The following is a 21025-nucleotide window of genomic DNA, read 5'->3' on the forward strand; positions in this document are numbered from 1 at the left end:
AGTAGTTTGATGTGCACCTGCTGATTTTACTGTGGGATACTGTGAATAGCTGTACGAATATTTTTCCAGAAAATTTCAGAACTGTGAAGGGCGTTCTTGGTAAAACATATTTTACAATGTATCAACAGTTCTGCGCGCATTCCATCTATTAGTAGCCCGGATACACGCAATGATACGTAACACTAAATCTTTCTAAGAAATACTTCACATAAATGTATAATTCTCTGCAAACGTTTAGTTTAAAATTTTTATTTCGGGAACCTAAAATTAATGCGATTAATACTGAATGGATGCCGCATCTTAATCCACTACATAAATCATTTAATGTAATTTGAGCGAATATATTTTCAGACTTCTTGTATGCATAATTGCGAAACTCTTACAGGAAAATAAAGACTGAGAAGTTAATTCGCTTTTAACATACATATTATAATTAGTTTTGACAATGTAATAAACCATTGAACAAAATTTTCTTTAAGTACTACGTACCTGAACCTCCTGATTGAGCACCAACTCTCACTGCACCTGAAACTCCCATTGCACCTAAAAAGAACAAATATGCAGCAGTTATCGATTTTAAAATTTTAGGCATATTGTGATGGAATAGTTCGTTTTAAAAAGAGATCCGGGGATATAAAGAAGTATAATTCCGGAGATCTGAAGAACTGTAAATTACGTACTTAATACGTTCTTAACAGTATACGCCGGTTATTCTTCAATAAGAGCCAACTCCACGAGTTGATTGTGTCTAGCTTCGCCTGATTAATTTTGTTTAGCATTAATTACATATATATTTTCTATTTTAAATTAAAGCCCAATTTGAGGTTTATTGTACGTTCCAGAGGAACCATACATTTATTAATTTTAGGCTGGAATTTAAGGATGAATTAGTTTTTCTTTGGACTTGAAACATAAACTAGAATATCTCATCAAATTGTGTTATGTATTAATTGTTATTATTTTCAAGCTTTAAGTTATTTGCTTACTCAATTGAGTTTTGATGAGTAATTGAAGTTATTAGTTTTTGCTTTAGTTGTTTAAAGTTCGTTGTAAGTGTAAACTGTAATTTTTGTAAACTTTAAATTTAGGTTTGGTAGCTTTAAAAGTTTTCTTATGTTGAAGCTGTTTAATTTTAATTTGAGTTTAAGGACCTAAGTTTACTTGGTTTTGTACTTTTTGTTTTTGACCCTTAAGGTTGTTTAACTTTTAACTTTAATTATTCTAAAGCCTTGATGCTGCACTTTTGGTGTGTTGATTTTCAATTTTACTTAGGGTAACTTAATTTTTACCCCTCTTTCTATTAAAGCTTATCGAATTCATATTTTCTGACTGGTGGTAAGGTAATTGATTGGTTCAATTGTAATTGAAACTCGATCTGGATAATGAGTGCGTATACCTAATTTCTGCAGAAGGAACAATTTATATTGTGTTGACATTTTAATGAATTTAATTTCTAAGTAATATTTTAATTTTTAATGTCCTAAATTTGTGTATGGTGTTGAAAACTATTAACTGGTTATGTAATTTTTCACATCCAAAGTTGTCGGCTCAGAATTTTTTCCTCAGAATTTCTTATCTGGGGATTGCTGCACCCCGAAATTCTTTCGCCAAGCATTTTAACACATGTTCTGATGACTGCACCATCTGGAGGTTTACTTAAACTGGACCCTGTTTGCTATGACATCTCTAGCAGGGAAATGTTCTATGGGGAGATTGTTTATGAGAGTGAAAGGCCGTCGGATAAGTTTCACGCAATTTTGAAGTTGCACCCCGAGATGAGACTAGTTTTCCTCTTTTTCCATCAGCAGAGAGGAGGTTAACCCAACGGTTAACAAAACAACATCGCGGTTCAACAAAACAAATGTTTTGTTGAACCGCGATGGTTGGTGTCTTCTAGTATTCGGGAAACCTCTTCCCGTGGAGATTTCTCTGTTTGGGTTGCTGTGCTTGGCGTTTTTCCAATCATCATATTTCGCCAATTTTTTCAGGATCTCGCCAGGTTCTAAAGTGGCTGCGCAGTGGAAACGGAGAATAGAAATTTCATATAGACGCTCGAAGAAAAGCTAACGATGAAACTTCTGCGGTACAGCGTGGAGGCCATCAGATTCGGAAACGAGGATGTGAAGAACGTTTAAATAACCTACACCGAAGAAAGGCGTACTGAATCTATAATTCTTGCTCCATTTCTGATTTAATAATGGTCTGCGGATTTGTAAAGACCGGTGTCCTACCGGTTGGAAGCTGCAAAAACGAGGGAAGCCTAGCCTCCGAAACAGTTGCCTTTGACTAATTGTATCCCATATTTTTTTTCTTCTTACAGATATATTTCCCGACGTATAGTTATAACTCCCTGCCTCGTGATTGTTTTCCTGTCTTAGTTTTGCACCTGTATCAAGTATCCAAATTCTGTATGATGTGGCCCATCCGCGAACTGTAAAATTTTATATATTGTTACGTTTTTCTTTTCTGACACCAGTGGCTACGTTATTTTCTTCCTTCACGTTCGTACGGGGTTCGTGTGAATTTGGAGTGAATAACGACGACACTTGATGAAGTATCGAATAACACTTTTTTTATTGGCCGGTATTAATCAGGACAGCTCCAAAACACTTTTACAGTCATCGAACTGTTATAAACACGCTGGAAAAATCAGCGACACAATCTTCACATTATCAGGCAACAGCGATGGAGACAGCTCCACTGCAAAGCACCAGAGTACAGCTCCCGACTCTGCTTGATCGTTCTCGGAACTCCACGTACTCTCGAGTCTGTCCAGGCTACAACTCCCGATTAACTTGACGACGCACAGAGACGACGCACACTTGACGACGCTCTCGACTCATCGCTTCAATCGTTCCCGGAGCTCAACACGCTCTCTCGACAATGCACTAACCGCGATATTCGAAGACACTCTTTCGATTCATTCGACGACCCAGTCGGCACTGGCTCCCGGTTGTCAACTCCATCGACTCTGCACAGACAGACTCTCTAGACGAGACACCAACTCGATACTAAATAACTCGCATTCTGACTCGCTCTCTCGCGAGGCACACACCCTGACAGCGGACCAGCAGCGTTTATACAGCTTTCGGCTTGTGTTCGAGAACACACCGGGCTAAACCAGTAAGAATTCGTTTAGAAGGTTCTCCATATCGTCAATTTTGTCGCAAAATGTTGCCAGATGGGCGATTTCTCGCCAAATGTTGCAACCCTGCCTTCCCTTGCCACGTTATGCAAACCTAAGCCTGCTTCGCGGGGACGCCATCTTACCGCGCCTGGAAGAACCAGAGTTAAAGAGGTATGCATTTTTTTCTTTTACAAATTATTTTTCCCCGTTGTTTCTTCAGATATTTAGATGACCAGTCACCACCAATTTAAAATGTTACCTGCATTCTTAATCGTATTACCATGAATAAACGTTAGTTTGATTTTACTTACTTTTGTATTCTAAGTAATTTTATTTATTTCTACATTGGACCAATGCACTATTATAATGGGTTTTAATTTGTATTCACAACACACACATTGTTACTTGATTACACCAATTGTTATTTAATGGGATTGACACAGTATTGGTTGAAAAATATTTTTACTGATGTTGAACATATTCACATATCTTCCAAAATCCATATTAGCTAAAACAGGAAAATTTTCTAATACACAGTAATGATGTTTAGTAGTACCTATTGTATATGATTTATGTTATGGTGCTCTATACTAACTAATATATTACAATTGTCCTACAAGTTTCATCAGTATTCTAGCTTAGGAAGAACTCTTGTTTAGCTAAAATATTAAAACATCGTTTAAATACTTGGAAATTTGTCATATATAATGGCATTGCGGATTTCAGTATATAGGCATATCTGAACCAGTCTCTAAAACGTCTCGGCAGCTTATCACAAGTATATAATTGGCAAACATTTTTGCTTATTAAGATAGCCTGAACATATTTCAAATCGTCAATCATTTCTCCTCTTTGTTCAATATTGTTTTAAAACATAAAAAAGTTATTTTAAGTTTTGATATTTCTGATATCTGAGTATTTCAGATTAGATATATAATTATTTTATTAACTTAAAATTTTTGAAGCACAAGGGAATTCGAAATTTATCGTACAAACTCTCAGACATGATACAGAACAAAGATGTAATTAATATTCACATTGGAACCTCGGGTCGCAATCCATTTATATATTCATAAATAAAAATTTGAGCGCATTTACAATAAAAAATTGCAAAATGCAAACGAGATCACACAACATCTGCCATGAATTTTTTTATAAGAAGAACAGCACATACAGAAAATTTCTTTAAACTACATCACGAACGTTATTTGCATATTACTAATTTGCAGAAATATATACAGATGCATTACATGTTAGTAGGTGTGCATTTTAGTAGGAACGTCATTCTTCGCGATTGTACTCTCTCTTCAATAATGAGAGACTACATATGTGGGAATACCAGATATGTGTTACATGCACGGCCGAGCATACGGCAATGCCAGACCTGCGCAACGAATGCCAGACGCGGTTATTTTTTTCCTCGATAGAGAAATGCCGGATACATTTACCTGCCAGGGTGTATTTGATTTGCACAATTCTCATCTGTAGGAAATTGAGAATAGGAATGTTATGCGACAACAAGTATCGTATCAAAAAATCAGTGTTAATCCGCGGTCAGGTATCGTCCAAGAGTTTTAAATAGGCCATACCCACTGCCGCAGCGACCCAAACACTGAAGGTATCTTTTTTCTAGAACAGGTGTTACCAGAAATGTCCCAGTATGGTCCGGTCTTCATTGGTAAGCGAATGTAATTTCAGTATCGTAGTGCAATCGAAGACTTTGGACCTCATGTTCGCAATTACTTGAATATCAGTTGAGGGGGGGGGCTATGAATTGGCCGTAGTAGACCTGTCCCTTGGATATCCGGATCCCCCTGTTGTTCGATCCAAGATTATTTTTTGAATTATTATCTGAACAGTCTTGTATATGCAACTAGAGTTTACTCAGCTCAAGAACTCGTTGCTCGAATATCAGTAGCTGCTGCGAGTGTGAGTGAGGTCCCTGGTATCTTTGGCAGTGTACACAATTATTTCCAACGATGTTGTCGAGCATCTACCGCTGTTGGTGGTCTGAAGTTTGAACTGTTCTTGTAAACATCTTGTTTCAATTGAAGTGCGACACCCCGTATTTATGACTCAATAAATAATTTCGACCTAGGTTTCCTATGCTGATTTTGTTCATATCATACTTCTGCACCTTGCTCCGAAGATTGTACCATGAATTTGGAACCATTCGGTATAGGTTTGTGAAAATTCATTAAAGGTAGAAAAAACCATCTATCACAAATAGTGTTTTGTGAAATACCTCCCGAAAGAAAAAATTTGTTAACACCAAAACATCCGATTTAAAAATATTGATCTTTACTCATTGCCGAAAGTAGTGGTTTTAGACATGAGCTTACATAATATCTTCAATTTTTGCTGAATATATGAAAACATGTGCACCGTTTCTGTGATATTAGTCGGTGCTGTTGTACTGGAAATGCAACTATGATTCTTATCGCTATGAAATGTGTACATACATAGATGGTTGATTTTAGTGAAATTATACGTTGAATTCCTTTCGTTTCCGGCATAATAATATAACATGAAATGCATGAGAGAAATGTTTTGCTGGAAATTTTAGAACACAGGGTCAAGTCTATTTAACATTGAATAAATAGCTATCGCGCTAATTTTGGGATAAAATGACAAACTGACAACTGAATTGGCGTCTGACTTTTGTCATCAAATTTGAAGGGAAATGGTCAATCGCCTCCAAATCTGGTACCCATTTGGCAACATTGTGGTCCGGACCCTATATAACTCAAATGGATATTGTAATTGAATATCTGTAATTGGTGCTTGTATTAGTTGCAAACGTAGCCGGCCCTGACATGCTTTCCAGGGATTTCGAGAAGCAGAAAGCATTAGAGAAAAGTATATAAAACGAGAGATAACATCAGTTTCTCAGTTGTTATTAGTAGTTAGTTCATAATACAAGTTGTGTTCAAAACGTTCGGTGATTGGTCTCATAATTAAAAAACCGCGCCGGTTAGGATCTTGCACTCACGCAGACGCAGTGAGAGAAATGTCATCTAGAGCCATCTAATGGCCATTGTACGACACATTAAGAATAAGCGCTCGCTATGAGCAGTTTAACACAGTCAGTGTGAGAATGATTGTCAGTGTGACATGGAATAGCTGTACGAATATATTTGCAGAAAATTTCAGAACTGTGAAGGGTTTTATTGGTAAAATATATTTTACAATGTATCATCAGTTCAGTGTGCATACAATCCATTAGTAGCCCGAATACACCCAACAAATATATAACACTGAATGTTTCTAACAAGTACTTCACATAAATGTATAATTCCCTGCAATCCTTAACTATAGTATAAGATTTCTATTTCGGAAACCTAAAACTAATGCGATTAATACTAAATGCATCTCGAATCACAAACCACTATATAAATCATTTAATTTAATATGAGCGAATATATTTCCAGACTTCTTTATGCATAATTTCGAAACTCTTACAGGAAAATAAAGACTGAGAAGTTCATTCGTCTTTAATCTATATATTATAATCAATTTCTGACAATGTAATACAAGCAGTGAACAAAATTTGCTTTGAGTACAACATACCTGAAGCTCCTGATTGAGCACCAGCTCCCCTTGCACCTGAAACTCCCATTGCACCTAAAATGGACAAATATCAATTCTAATATTTTAGGTATATTTTGATGAAATTGTTCTTTTTAAAATCACTAAAACCTGGGATCTGAAGAAATGTTAATTATGTACTTAATACGTTCCTAACAGTGTACGCCGGTTATTCTTCAATAAGTGCCAACTTATTGAAGAATGTAACCTTATGTAAGGTTCCTTACATAAGGTAACTGGCCTTTGAGAACTGCACTAATACATTTCACAATAAAAAATTATAATAATATTTTTAAAAAATGACACACACTCATAAAAATGAGAGACTCCAACATTATCTTACATCAAGAAGGTAAAAGGAACAACTGTACAGAAGTAATTACAGGCCTCTGTTTTAGGAGAGTTTATAACAGAGAAGCCAGCGCATAAACATAATGTTTTGCTTCAAGTTATGCAAAGTGGCGAAGGAGACACATGACAAGTTATTGAAAGTTTACGGTCAGGAAGCAGTGATTAAAAAGTGTGTTTATGAGTGGTTTAAACGCTTTACAGACGGAAAGGGGGATGTCAAAGATGAGCCGCGGTCGGGGCGCCCTACAACAAGCACAATTCCAGACAACGTGGAACGAGTTCGATGGATGCTTGCGGCAGATCGTCGACTATCTTTAAGAATGATAGCTGGCGAATTGCAGATAAGCCTAGACAGTGTGAGCACCATTGTGCACAAACATTTGCATAAACTTAAGATATGCGCCCGGTTTGTACCGCACTCGCTGTCAGACGAGCAAAAGCAATACCTGATGGAAACCTCTGGAGATCTTATCGAGATGTGTGACCGGAATCCGCAATTCTTGGAAACAATAATTACAGGGGATGAGTCGTGGTGCTATCAATACGATCCGGACACCAAGCGGCAATCCATGGCATGGTGTTCAATGTCGTCACCTCCCCAAAAAAAACCTCGTTTGACACAATCCAGGATCAAGACGTTGTTGATCGTCTTTTTCAACAGTAAGGGTTTGATCCATCGTGAATTTGTACCCGCGGCTACAACCGTCAATGCGGAATACTACGAGGGAGTTTTGAAACGGCTGCTGTTACGCATACGCCGGATTCGACCACATTACCGGGAATGGACAGTGGACATGACAACGCCCGGCCACAGACTGCGATCCGTGTAACCCAATTCCTCGACAGGCAACAGGTTCCAGTTTTGGATCACCCTCCATATTCTCCAGATCAGGCTCCCGCGTACTTCTTCCTCTTTCCCCGCCTCAAAGGAGATCTGAAAGGCCAACACTTTTCCGACATTATTGAGATCGAACAACGTGTGACAACGCTGTTTCGAGCCACACCGAAAGAAGCGTTTGCAGACAGTTTCCAACAACTGTACACCCGACGTCAAAAGTGTATTGTTGCTAATGGCGAATGCTTTGAAGGCCAGTAAAGCTATTTTGCTTGTTTCTCTTGTTTCTTTTTTTATGGTAAAATTAAACGAACTTTTCGAACACACCTTGTATATCCCACCATTGTGATAACTGCAAGTTAGCTCCGCTCTCCAAATGCGCTTCGTACTGAGCTCCGTTTAACGTCCTTAGTAGTTTGATATGCGCATCCTGATTTTACTGTGGGATACTGTGAATAGCTGTACGAATATATTTGCAGAAAATTTCAGAACTGTGAAGGGTTTTATTGGTAAAATATATTTTACAATGTATCATCAGTTCAGTGTGCATACAATCCATTAGTAGCCCGAATACACCCAACAAATATATAACACTGAATGTTTCTAACAAGTACTTCACATAAATGTATAATTCCCTGCAATCCTTAACTATAGTATAAGATTTCTATTTCGGAAACCTAAAACTAATGCGATTAATACTAAATGCATCTCGAATCACAAACCACTATATAAATCATTTAATTTAATATGAGCGAATATATTTCCAGACTTCTTTATGCATAATTTCGAAACTCTTACAGGAAAATAAAGACTGAGAAGTTCATTCGTCTTTAATCTATATATTATAATCAATTTCTGACAATGTAATACAAGCAGTGAACAAAATTTGCTTTGAGTACAACATACCTGAAGCTCCTGATTGAGCACCAGCTCCCCTTGCACCTGAAACTCCCATTGCACCTAAAATGGACAAATATCAATTCTAATATTTTAGGTATATTTTGATGAAATTGTTCTTTTTAAAATCACTAAAACCTGGGATCTGAAGAAATGTTAATTATGTACTTAATACGTTCCTAACAGTGTACGCCGGTTATTCTTCAATAAGTGCCAACTTATTGAAGAATGTAACCTTATGTAAGGTTCCTTACATAAGGTAACTGGCCTTTGAGAACTGCACTAATACATTTCACAATAAAAAATTATAATAATATTTTTAAAAAATGACACACACTCATAAAAATGAGAGACTCCAACATTATCTTACATCAAGAAGGTAAAAGGAACAACTGTACAGAAGTAATTACAGGCCTCTGTTTTAGGAACCCAGTACTCCTTCGACATACACTATACATAACATACAATCACACATAAATTTTAACATGCATTTACCATAATTTCATGTTACTTATCTGTACTAATTTCATTTCTTTTGTACATCTACTTCATTTTTAAAATAATTTTAAAATTCGTATTCAAAATTTTCAACGAAATTTTAAAAATATAAAAACTTACGTTAATAGCCTTCCCTGAAGATAATTAAAAATCTAAGAATTCTTTATTTACTTTACTAAATTATTAGAATTCAAATTTCTAATATCATTAAATTATATTTTTTCCTATCAAAGTCTTAAATTTTTTAATATCCAATTTATTAAGAAAAAATATCAGCTCCCAATGGAGATTCCAACGCACAGAACATGTGTGATATCGACTCAGTTGTAATAAATTCAAGGAGAAGGAGGAGGAATTTTTATGCGTAGATGATGGTGTAGCGTGTTGATAATCCATAATGACTAGGAATTGGAGGAGAATGCAGATTAAATCTTCAGTTTTATTTTGAGCAACATGTTGCGGTACACACAAGTCGGCACATTAAATGTGCCTATTCTAAAAGGCTTACATTTTTGATAATTTTGTAGCAAGAAAGCAGAGCAGATGGACAGCAGCGTAGCTAGGCCAAAGCGTGGAAAGCAAGTGCGTTATGTCAGGATGAAATCTGAAGTCAAACTGAGTTAGTTGTGGTTCTCAAAACATTTTGATTGGATGGTTAATATTGCTGTAAAATTACTATTGGCTATTTGAGTTTTAGTTCCATTTACATGATCATAATTACGTAAGAATCATATGACATATCATAATTACGTAAGAATCATATGACATAGAGTCTTCTAGAAATCACGCAGTGCAAATAGATGTTGCTATTTTTATAACAGAGAAGGTAAATTAATTTACGCTGCTAATTTAATCTTTTAAATTTTCTTTACTTTTCTTACATATATAAATATAGTTTTCTTACATCTATATACACTGCTCGACATTGAAAATGCAACACCAAGAAGGAGTGGTCAGAAGTGATGAAATTTGAAGAAAAGACAGATACAGCAAGCAGCAATAAGTGATCTTTATTTCAAAATGATAGTCAGAATACAGAGCGAGAACAGCGTAGGCTCAGTAGGATGTAGGACCACAGCGGACAGCGATGCACAAAGAAACACGTCTAGGCACAGAGTCAATAAGAGTGCGGATGGTGTCCTGAGGGATTGCTCTCCATTCCCTTTCAACCATTTGCCACAGTTCGTCTTCTGAACGAGGCAGGGGCAGAGTCTGCAAACGGCGTCCAATCACATCCCGCACATGTTCGATTGGTGACAGGTCAGGAAAGTACGGTGTCCATCAAAATAAAGTATCTGTATACCTCGCAGTGCATGATGGCGAGCACTGTGTGGTCGGGCGTTATCCTACTGAACAATTGAATTAGGCAGCCCCTGAAGGTAGGGGAATGCCACTGGCCGCAGTGCATTATCCATGTATAATTGGGCCGTCATAGTGCCCTGAATACGATCTAGAGGTGACCTGGAATCGTAGGCAATAGCCCCCAAACCATTATGTCACGCTGTCGCGCTGTGGGGCGTTCCACAGTTACTGCCCGATTAGATCTGTCTCCACGTCGACACCACACACGTATGCGGCGACTGTCACTGGATAAACAGAAGCGTGACTTATCTGAGAACACGATGTTTCGCCATTCTGTCATCCACATTCTTGCAGTCCGGCACTATTCTAACTTTGTCGTCTATGCTGTGGGGTCAATGGCAGTCTTCTTAACGGACGCCGTGAGTGCAGGCCACGTTCAACCAATCGACGGGAAATGGTTCTGGTCGACACGGGAACATCTATGGTATCTTGCACATGCTGCAGAATCGCGGTACAAGTGACTTGCGGGACCGCTACAGCTTGTAGGCGGATGCGTTGATCCACGCATGGTGACGTCACTCTGGCTGCACCAACACCCCTCCTTCTTCCCACATTTTCTTGTTCCAACCATGTTCGCCATAGCCGGTGCACCGTGCTCGCATCCGTGTGGATATCACCTGCGATTTGACATAAGGACCAACCGGCCCTTCTCAGTCGGATCACCATACCCCTCGTAAAAACGTCTATCTGCTGGAAGTGCCTTCGTTGACGGCGGCCTGGCATTCTCTCCTATTACACGTTTTCTCCGAGACAAAAACCAACTTTCTTCGATAATTCGTCTGGCAGAAATAACGACACGAATATTGCCCATTCTGCACGTTCCTTCCCTTATATCTTACTTCACGTACGTCGGAGAGCTGCGCATTGCACATCATTCGTATAACTCAGTGACATGCGTCTACTCTAAAATTTGTATAAATTTCTGACCACTCCTTCTTGGTATTGCATTTTCAATGTGGAGCAGTGTATATATACTTACATATATATATACTTACACCCACACACACACACATATATATATATATGTACTACCTATTTACATTTCCGCACACTTATTATATTTGCTGCTTAGCTATTAAATTGGTTATTTATAGTGCATGATGATATAAAGGAATTTTAAAGCTATGAAAACAAAGCTTTCATAAATGCAAAAATATATGTGTTGTAACCCAAGCATAACAGATTATTTAGATTTAGAAATTAGTAAATAATTACAATAATATTTCTCATTTACATCTTTCTGCAGAGAAAATGGTTTTATAAAGGAATTTCCTAAAAAGGATTGTTTTTAATAAAAGATTACTTGTAAATTTAGTAAAGGAAATTCCAATTTAACCAGTTTCAGTAATTTTGCGGATAGAGATATACATGTATAAAACGACATAGTCTGTTCTTGCATAATCAAAATTCCGAATTATAAAGTAGTGTTTTATGGAAAATCTACTCTATTATCTGTGCGAACATTGAAACACCTATTCTTAATTAAATTATTCGTAATATGGTTTAATTCATATGAATAAAATGACTCGAAATTATTCTAACAAAAAAATAATTTATTAAAGCAATTACTTCTACTGCTGTGCTAGGATTGAATTTCAAAATCACGTGAGTACTATTTATTTTCTTGGACAAAATCATGAAAATGTGCATTTAAGGTACATTTAACAACAATGAAGGAGGAAATTCTTAGCACATTTTGGGAAACTGGATGAAGTGAACATAAATTGCTTAGAATAACCTTTGCATAATACCTCTTGTAAGTTTTAGTAATTAGATTGTATTCTATATAAATAACGTAACAAACAATAATTTCTTAAAATACATACTCTTAGAAAATGTGGTCATAAGAATCTTCCCCAATATATAAACATTTAGAAGTCTAGGCGCTCAGCTAATCGAAATGAGGTTTCAGATTTTATTATTGAAGGCATGTGCTCGAGACTGTGATGAATTGAAAAATTAGAGATCTCACGGCTACAGTTATGGTGAACAAATTTCGAAATTTTTTAAAAGCCACACCTACTCTTTTCGTGTGTTAGTTCATCAGCGCATTGGGAAACTAGAAATGGCGTTAGAACGATACACGGATGACGAAACTTTCTCGTGTAAAACTTCTGCGAAGAACAGCATTGTAAAGGACTAATGTCAATACAATAGAGGAGAGGGAAAATTACTTGTAGGGACTGTGCCTGTAACGAAATGTAACTTGTGGGAAATCCTCGAATAGACGTGTAAGCAATGTATCGTTATGTCTAAGATAAAACCCTTTTATTTAAAACTAAGTAATGGCATACCTGGTGCTTACAAATCAGCCAGCGTTTATGGCGTGAACTCAAAACTACAATTTTAAAGTGAAACTAAATCCAAGTACATGTTAGCCAAAGGCCGCGCAGAGATGTTTAAACCTGGAAGTTGACTAAACCTCGACCTGAGTGGCAGCACCAGCTGCAACAATAAAGCAACTTGGCAGACAAGAATGCTTATCTTAGAACAGTGCTCCGCAACCTTTTCTCACCTGCGACGCACATAAAATCTTTCTGGAATTTCGTGGCCCACCAAAGAGTTCCGAGTTATCAAGAAAGTGCCGAAAAAATTCAAATGCTGACACACTTACAATCACACACACAACCACACAACAGTGAAATATATAAAAACATTCAAAATAGACATTATTAAGGAAAAAAAATGTCATTGTGTATTAAATACATGATAAAAAATTGCAAAATGTCAAATACATGTATTTGATTGCGGCACACCTATATCCTATTCATGGCACACCAGTGTGCAGCGGCACACCGGTTGCGGAGCACTGTCTTAGAATAACAATTAGTAACGTGGATTTCAGCAGGCAGAATATATTCTGACTAAAATAGTCTCAAACTCTCACTTAAATACATGCGAGCTAATTGGCTTTCTAGCAGGAAAACGGAAAGAACGAAATGACAGAACAGATTGCAAATACAAATTAATTTGCATAAATGAATCTTACAAATTTCGTGGATTTGATCTATACACTTTAGATTTCAGATAACTCCAGAACCAGAAATCCATCGGAGTAAGGTCGGAGGATCACAATGACCCTGAAACTGCAAAGTTATGGGAGATAACTATGCCTTGAAACGCTGTACATGTTGATAAGATGTAATTCCAATAAAATAATATTTTTGTTACTCCTACCTTGTGATGTCATTAGTCCTTTACAAAACTCTTCTTTGCAAATGTTTTACACCGGCAATTTTCGCCATACATGTGTCGTTCAGGGAGAATTAATTGCAGGAAAAAGGGTGGTGTTGCCATTCGAAAATATCGAAAGGTTTCACTGTAACCGCAACTGTGAAACTTTTTTTTTTTTTTTTTTGGTTTTAAATCATCCAGTTTCTTGCACATATCTTCAAATAACAATAGCTGAAATTTCATTTCGATTGATTGAACGGATAGGCTTCTATTGATTCATATATCGGGAAACTTTTATATGAGCACCCTATTAATAAAATCCATTAACAATTGTATGATCTGTTATCTAAAACCAAATCTAACTGTACCATTTTACCTATTTCTATGCGTCCTAAATGGATATGTTATTATAATAGAGAGGTATGTTAATTGCAATAGTAAATACCAATATGATTTGAAGAAACAATTCCTGCTCCTACTTCGGATCCCGCACTGACTTCAGCACCAGCTTCAGCTAAAATTAGTGAATATTGATTACTTACATTTATATTAGTATTATGGATTCAAATTGATTTCATAAAATTTCTTCAAATTTCAAACCATTAATTACAAAAAAAAATCTTTCGCTAACAATAAAATAAATTATATTATGTATAAACTGTTAAAAATAAATTGAAAGCTCTGAAATACAGTATAAATGAATACAAAAACTATGCTTTTACAAATGCAAAATGTAACTAAATAATTACAGTGAAAGTACCAAGTATTTTGAACCTGATGAAACTTATGATTGTGCAAAGATTTAGAAATCCATAAAACTTAAATACAGAAAAACTTTAATTGCTGATCTACCAAATACAGAAAAGGTATTGTATCTTATTAGTCTATCAGTTTCGTTACTTTTTTCAAACATTATAGGAATCAAAATGTTTAATATGAAAAAATAAACATCTCTCTTTACACTTGCAATACAAATTTATGGAAAGTTAGACTGTACGAGTTATGCAACACATTGCATTAAAAGCCATAGCAAGCACATAAAATTTATCAGTGGAAGATATATTATAAATTTAATGTAATTTATAGTATACCAGTTAAGTACATTAATAAAACAGTATAAGAAAAATTAATTTAAAAAATGCGTTTCTTTTAAAATTGGCATTCTAATATTAATCAGTACGAATTGTCGAAGGGCAGTGGACTAAGAATCAGCTGTGCGGGAGCTCGTATGTATGATAAATTAAAGGTCTTAATGCTTTACAAAGTGGCAGCACTTGCCAATACCCGCTTCTAGTTTCTCTCTACTCGTTTCGTCAGTTTGTTTCTCAGGCACGGTCTGTCTACGTGAAACATATAATTCTCCAAGACCTCAAATACAAAAGGAGCAACCGTGGAGGACAATGTACAAGTGCTTTCTATGATCAAGGGTACTAAGAACTGACAAATCAGGAGCACTCTTCTAATACAGTGCTTCCGACTGCCTGTAATTCTTGGTTCCTTAATTTCTCCCCAAAATGAGAAGTAATCTATTAAAGCTTATCATACTCATCAAAATTTCATTGCGTAAGTTTCAGTATCTGATTCCTGAATTAAAATTTTGTTCATTGGTTTTAGGCCACAGAAGAGATGAAAAACAGATGTTGATTGAACTAATGGACAGAAAAGAAAAACGAAATGCTTCGAAAATCTACAGGCGTTGTAAGGAATGGCATTGCTGGGAAGAAATCTTTTTGGAGGGGAATGTGTTTTCCTCTTTTAAATCTCAACGCATAGAATTTATTCACCTAATCCTGAATGTTTGAATCTATGTTTATAATGTAGAAATTAGTATTATAAAGACGGGGATATGGTTTACTTCGAATTTCCCTTCTTTTGAGAGCATAAAAATTTTCATGGTGTGTGAATGCACACATAGAATGGATTCATATATCAGAGAGGAAAAAATGCCCTATGTAAAATTGTCAAAAGATACACCATACACGTCCTAAATGTAAATTTATTATACTCCATTGGTACAAAAAATGAATTAAAAGCATATTTAAACAATACTACCTTTTAATGATTTTCATCCAAAAGCAGTTAAATTGAAACCTTGATATAAAATATGTACTGAATAACTAATAGGCCTTATATTCGAATAAGCAAATTGTGCAAGCAAATTTACAAACTTAAAGAAGCCTTTCGTTACTTATTTAAAACTCTACACAATGCATAGTTTTCAATGTCAAAAAAGAAACAAGGAAAAGAAAAATTAAACTATCAAAATTATTGTTAATATATATATAGATAGATATAAATATATATATAGATAGATAATAATTTATTTACTAAATAATATTGATTAATTGATTATATTATCTTCTAAGTTTAATTATAGTAGGATTATCTTAAAAGAGTGAATCCATACTAGTAAGTTATATTTTGAAAGATGTTTTGAAGTAACTTGAAAGTAAATGTTATAAATGTTTTAACGGGGACTGGAATTAAATGATGAATAACAAAATTTCAATTGTAAAAGGAATAAATTAAAGTCAAGAATTAAATTAAATGCATGTAATCATTGTCATTGATAGGAAATTATTTAACCTTTCAAGGGGAACAAACCAACTCCCGTTCAATGAACAATAATTAATAAATAAATACGAAGGTGTTTCGTCTTTACTCGAGCAATAAGGCTAAGCTAAATCGGCAATTCAAGTCAGGCCAAAATATTTCCGTGAATAGAAGGAATTATGAACCAATGCTGATATTCAAAGAACTTATTCCTATTAAGCATTTTAGCCAATTCAATTTTGAGTGAAAAGCAATTTCTGCAGTAAACTTCGAAAATGCTCGAGTAACCGTCCCCCGACACCCCCGTGTTTATGCATTTGAGTTCAATATTATTTAAGGTCATACAACATTAAATAGATAGACATATATAGATAGATATAAATATATACATATATATATATATATATATATATATATATAGATAGATAGATAGATAAACTTAAAGCATCTAAATTTATTATAAAATTGGAATAAAAGCAATATAATAATTGCGATCGTGTGTAAGATGTATAATACAATGTCAAAACAAATCCAGTTAAAGAAAGAATTCATATTAGAACAAACTTGAAAGATAAAAATAAGAAAGGGAAAATTTACAAAATTATGCAAATAAAAATTAATCACCTTTTATTGAAACTCCAATTCATAACTCATCAGGGGAAAATGAATTAAAGTTTCATAAAAGTCGATTATTATGTTTCGTAAACATATTAATCGACTTTTATGAAGCTAAAATTCAATAGAAGGAGATTAATTTTTATTTGTATAATTTTGTATATTTTTCCTTTCGTATTTTTATTTTTCGAGTTTGTTTTACGATGAATTCTTTCTTTTGTTTGTGACATTATGTTATGCCTCTTATACACAGTTGCAATTATTATATTATAGAGAAATTTCCTTGCTTTTATTCCAATTTAATAATAAATTTAGATGTTGTAAGTTTATTACACTTCAGTTCTGCTCTATAGCGCTATACGGGTTTAAAGTTTTTTGCTTCCTAATTTTTAACCTATTTTTATATTTGTTTGTATATATCCATTTGTTGCATACAAATAATCTAGAGAAGTTATAAGAAAATGTTTGTATTTTCCTACTTAAAATAACCTTAGTAATAATAAAAAAAAGTTAATTTTATTCAAATTTCGTTTTAAATAATTGCTACAGTTTTTCACAACAGTGGACAGCATGCATATACATACATGCATACAAATCTCTTCCGAACGATTTACAGTTATTGCATTTGAAATCATTTCCTGCCTTGTTTGCAGTGATCATTCCCATCTTCTAAATGGTAAATCTACAACTAACATGTATATACAGATCCTCCAAATTACATTTCGTCAATTGTGATTGAATTCATTTTGCTACGATTTTGTAACCTGTACCTATTGGATTCAATTTTCAAATGTTCTAGAAATTCCTTGCCAAACATAAACATTTCCAGTGGCTTGATAAGCAGTACATTTGGGTTTCAATTCACTCTTTCCGGTAGATCTTTATCTACCTACTCCACAATTTTCTCAAACTGACATTTAAAATAAAATGTCTAAAATTACTAATTATGAATAAAAACATGGCAGTATAAGACAACGTAAACAATATTATATAATGTTTACTATGAGAAATTGGACTAACTTGGAAACAGAAGTAGCAGCCATTTTCCGAATAGCAATGCTTTATTTAGTGATGCTATATAGCCATCTATGATCGACAGTTGAAAGTTCTAATAATATAGAATGAATAAACACAGAAACGGAATATGTTAAGGCATTTAGAGAAGAATAAACAAATTTAAACTTTTGTCTACTATAGTGGACATGATGCAACAAAGGGATATATATATATCATGAAGGTAGGAAGTAAGAAGAGGCCCTAACCAGTTTTCCCCATACAGTGCTTTGAAGTACTGGCGATCCCTTAGTGGTGACCAAAGAATTGAGTGACTTACCATTAAGATCAATGGGTTTTGACACAATCGGATGTAAATATTTTCTAATTACGTCGTAAATAAACATATAAATGTACATATTTTCTTTTTCTACAACATTTCAAAGCCCTAAGTATGTGAAAAGAATACATTTTCAAACAATATTTCAATCTGAACAAAATTAAATGCTATACTTTTCACAGAACAGTTTGCTCAGAAAGGTTTAATTTGAATGAAATGTTTTCAGCAGTTTTCTTTAATTACATTAGGAAAAAAATTTAATGTAATTCAATTTTATTCGGTTAAGAATCACACAAATTAAGATAAAATGTTTTTGTATTATTAATATTAAAATTCTGCATTGTTTCTTTTCTATTTATAGATCTCCTTCCTAAAATACTTTATCAAATATGACATGATTTTTTTAGCTTCTGAGGCATCTTTTAAATCGAAAAATATATGTCAATTTATAATTAATGCTCTATTTGGTCCATTTCAAATTAGAGTACCTTTTATTTTACTAGTGAAATACGTTAAATATTGGTGCTCATTTCTATGTACTTAACATTCTCCATGTACTTAACTTTAAAGTATTTGTTAACAGGATTTCAGTTTATGTTTGCAAATCAATGTTAAGGTAATATTATATATATTTAGATAATATTTATAATCATTGTAAATTTAGATACATTTAATAATTAGATTTCGTCACAGTAATTTTCACAGGAGTTTATGAATGAATAAATCCTTAATTTCAAATACATGTATAACTAATTAAATAAATATTTACTTATTTTCTTAAAAGCAGATATATGCGTTTTGCAAGCATAAGCATAAATACTCATACATATTTCATATTTTTTTATTTTAGACATGTGCAAATCTTTAATTTCTGTGCATTCACTATATATTTCGAGTAAAGTTATTTAGACTAATTTAGCATATACTCGAAATTAAATATACATAAATATAACTTGAATGAAAATTACATGCATTATTTTTAATACCCGCTCAAAGGTTTTCTTCCAAATTTCTCCACGATAGCACCTGTCCCTTCAGGCAGATAGCCCTTGCATGCCTTACTCGTAAATTTGAATCAAGAATTATTGATGTTTAAGTAATCAAAAATGCTTTTCCTAGAATACGACACCAGCTACAGAAAGAACCAAATATATGCTTATTGCTTTTATTACGTACCTTCCGTAGAAAAGTATTTGCATGAAGCACAGATCTCTATCAGAATAGTAACGAAAAGGAATCAGTACTGATTACTTTGGAAAGTGGATAGAAATGTATGAATTACACTAAAACATGTCAAGATCTTTTAAAGGGATACCTATCTTAGTAGATGGATACCTGGAATATGTATTTTAGTTTTTTCCATTAAGTAAATTATAAATAAAAAATGTATTCTGACAGACTAGTACCTTTTCCATGTGCACAAGCTGGATCTTCTCCATAACCGACTTGACCTGAAATGATAATAATCACTGATTACATGCATATAGCATTTTGCCATTTTTACCTGAAACTACATGCATATTGACTACATGCGTACTGACTACATGCATCCAGTTCCATAACCGCTTTGACCTGAAATGACAATAATCATGGATTACATGCTTGCAGTATTTACTTTCGTATTCCCACGGTTAAATGATTATTACAAAGCGGAAAACACCGTTAAATGTCAGGACGTCAAACGTGAAATCGTATTTACACATTTAATTAAAATTTATATAAAAGTAAATTTAATTGACTGCAGAGAAAAGTGCTGATATCAGTAGTAAAGGTCCTCATAAAATATTGCAAGAACAGGAACCATGGGTAAATTTGTAAACAGTTAATTGAAAGCAATTAAATTTGTAAGGCCTATACCCTTAATAATTTATTTCCTTTACATAATGTGTTTTGAATAAATTTATCGCATTCATATACAATGCTATGGTGAGCTGCGTATGCAATAAGTTCTTTTCTGATAAACAAAAAGTAAGCAAAGAATTATGCTAGAAAACAAAATGAGAAACTTAACCTAAACTTCATTGCTGATTTCAGTTTCGTTGGAGCTCGATTCAGCTTTATTAAAACGTTGTAAATATTACCAGCAATACCAGCCCAAGTATGCAGTGATGCTCAGAAGATTGGAGTATTTGATGGAATAAATAGAAGTGGAGCTTGGAACAGGTTTCGCCTGGGACTGACAGAAATGGATTAGAAATAACTTCATTTTTGAGTTTTAGGGAAGGAGAAAAATTTCAAACGTTTCTAAATATTCTAAATTAAAGGAGTAGCCTCATGCAGCTGTGAATGTTTTTTATCTAGTCTTTGCTTTTTAACATATCTGAAGCGATAACCCTGAATTTTAAAGACCTGCAGATTTATTCTTTGTATATATCCATCTAGAAAGCTTCTTATGTGCTATGTTGTTGATGGCAGACAAACAACCGCAAAAAATAACAATATCTTCAAGAGTATTAAATTCCTTCCCCCAAAGCGGCAGGAGTAGAAAATAAATGAATTACTCTATCAACAATATTTATTTTTGCTATTTTCCTGCCACTTTTATTGCTTCTGGTGCATCACTTTCTGTCATTATCAACAACATCTCCTCTAAGAAATTTTCCAGACCTCCTTTCATTTCAATATTTGGTCAATTAACAAGGAACATTTCAATTCCTATCATAATTTTCCTTCATATCATTTAACTGAGTTC

General features: G+C 34.3%; 1 protein-coding gene and 1 long non-coding RNA gene across 2 annotated transcripts; one reads left to right on the forward strand and one right to left on the reverse strand.

Moving 5' to 3' along the window:
- The first annotated feature begins 7149 nt into the window (after nucleotides 1-7149).
- Nucleotides 7150-7896, forward strand: LOC146993519 (protein GVQW3-like). The gene has a single exon (XM_085827387.1). It carries the CDS (start codon nucleotides 7150-7152, stop codon nucleotides 7894-7896), a length of 747 nt encoding a protein of 248 aa, XP_085683513.1.
- A 913-nt stretch (nucleotides 7897-8809) lies between these two features.
- LOC118187514 (uncharacterized) lies at nucleotides 8810-19835 on the reverse strand. The gene is made up of 3 exons (XR_015038286.1): nucleotides 19740-19835; nucleotides 14278-14346; nucleotides 8810-8861 (listed from the first exon to the last, which is right to left on the reverse strand). It is a non-coding gene; the product is annotated as an uncharacterized LOC118187514 (long non-coding RNA).
- Between the last annotated feature and the right edge of the window lie 1190 nt (nucleotides 19836-21025).

The sequence above is a fragment of the Stegodyphus dumicola genome, chromosome 12 (assembly GCF_044657685.1).
Source record: "Stegodyphus dumicola isolate Sdum_Otavi_A_Nest chromosome 12, ASM4465768v1".
NCBI classification, from domain to species: Eukaryota; Metazoa; Arthropoda; class Arachnida; order Araneae; family Eresidae; genus Stegodyphus; species Stegodyphus dumicola.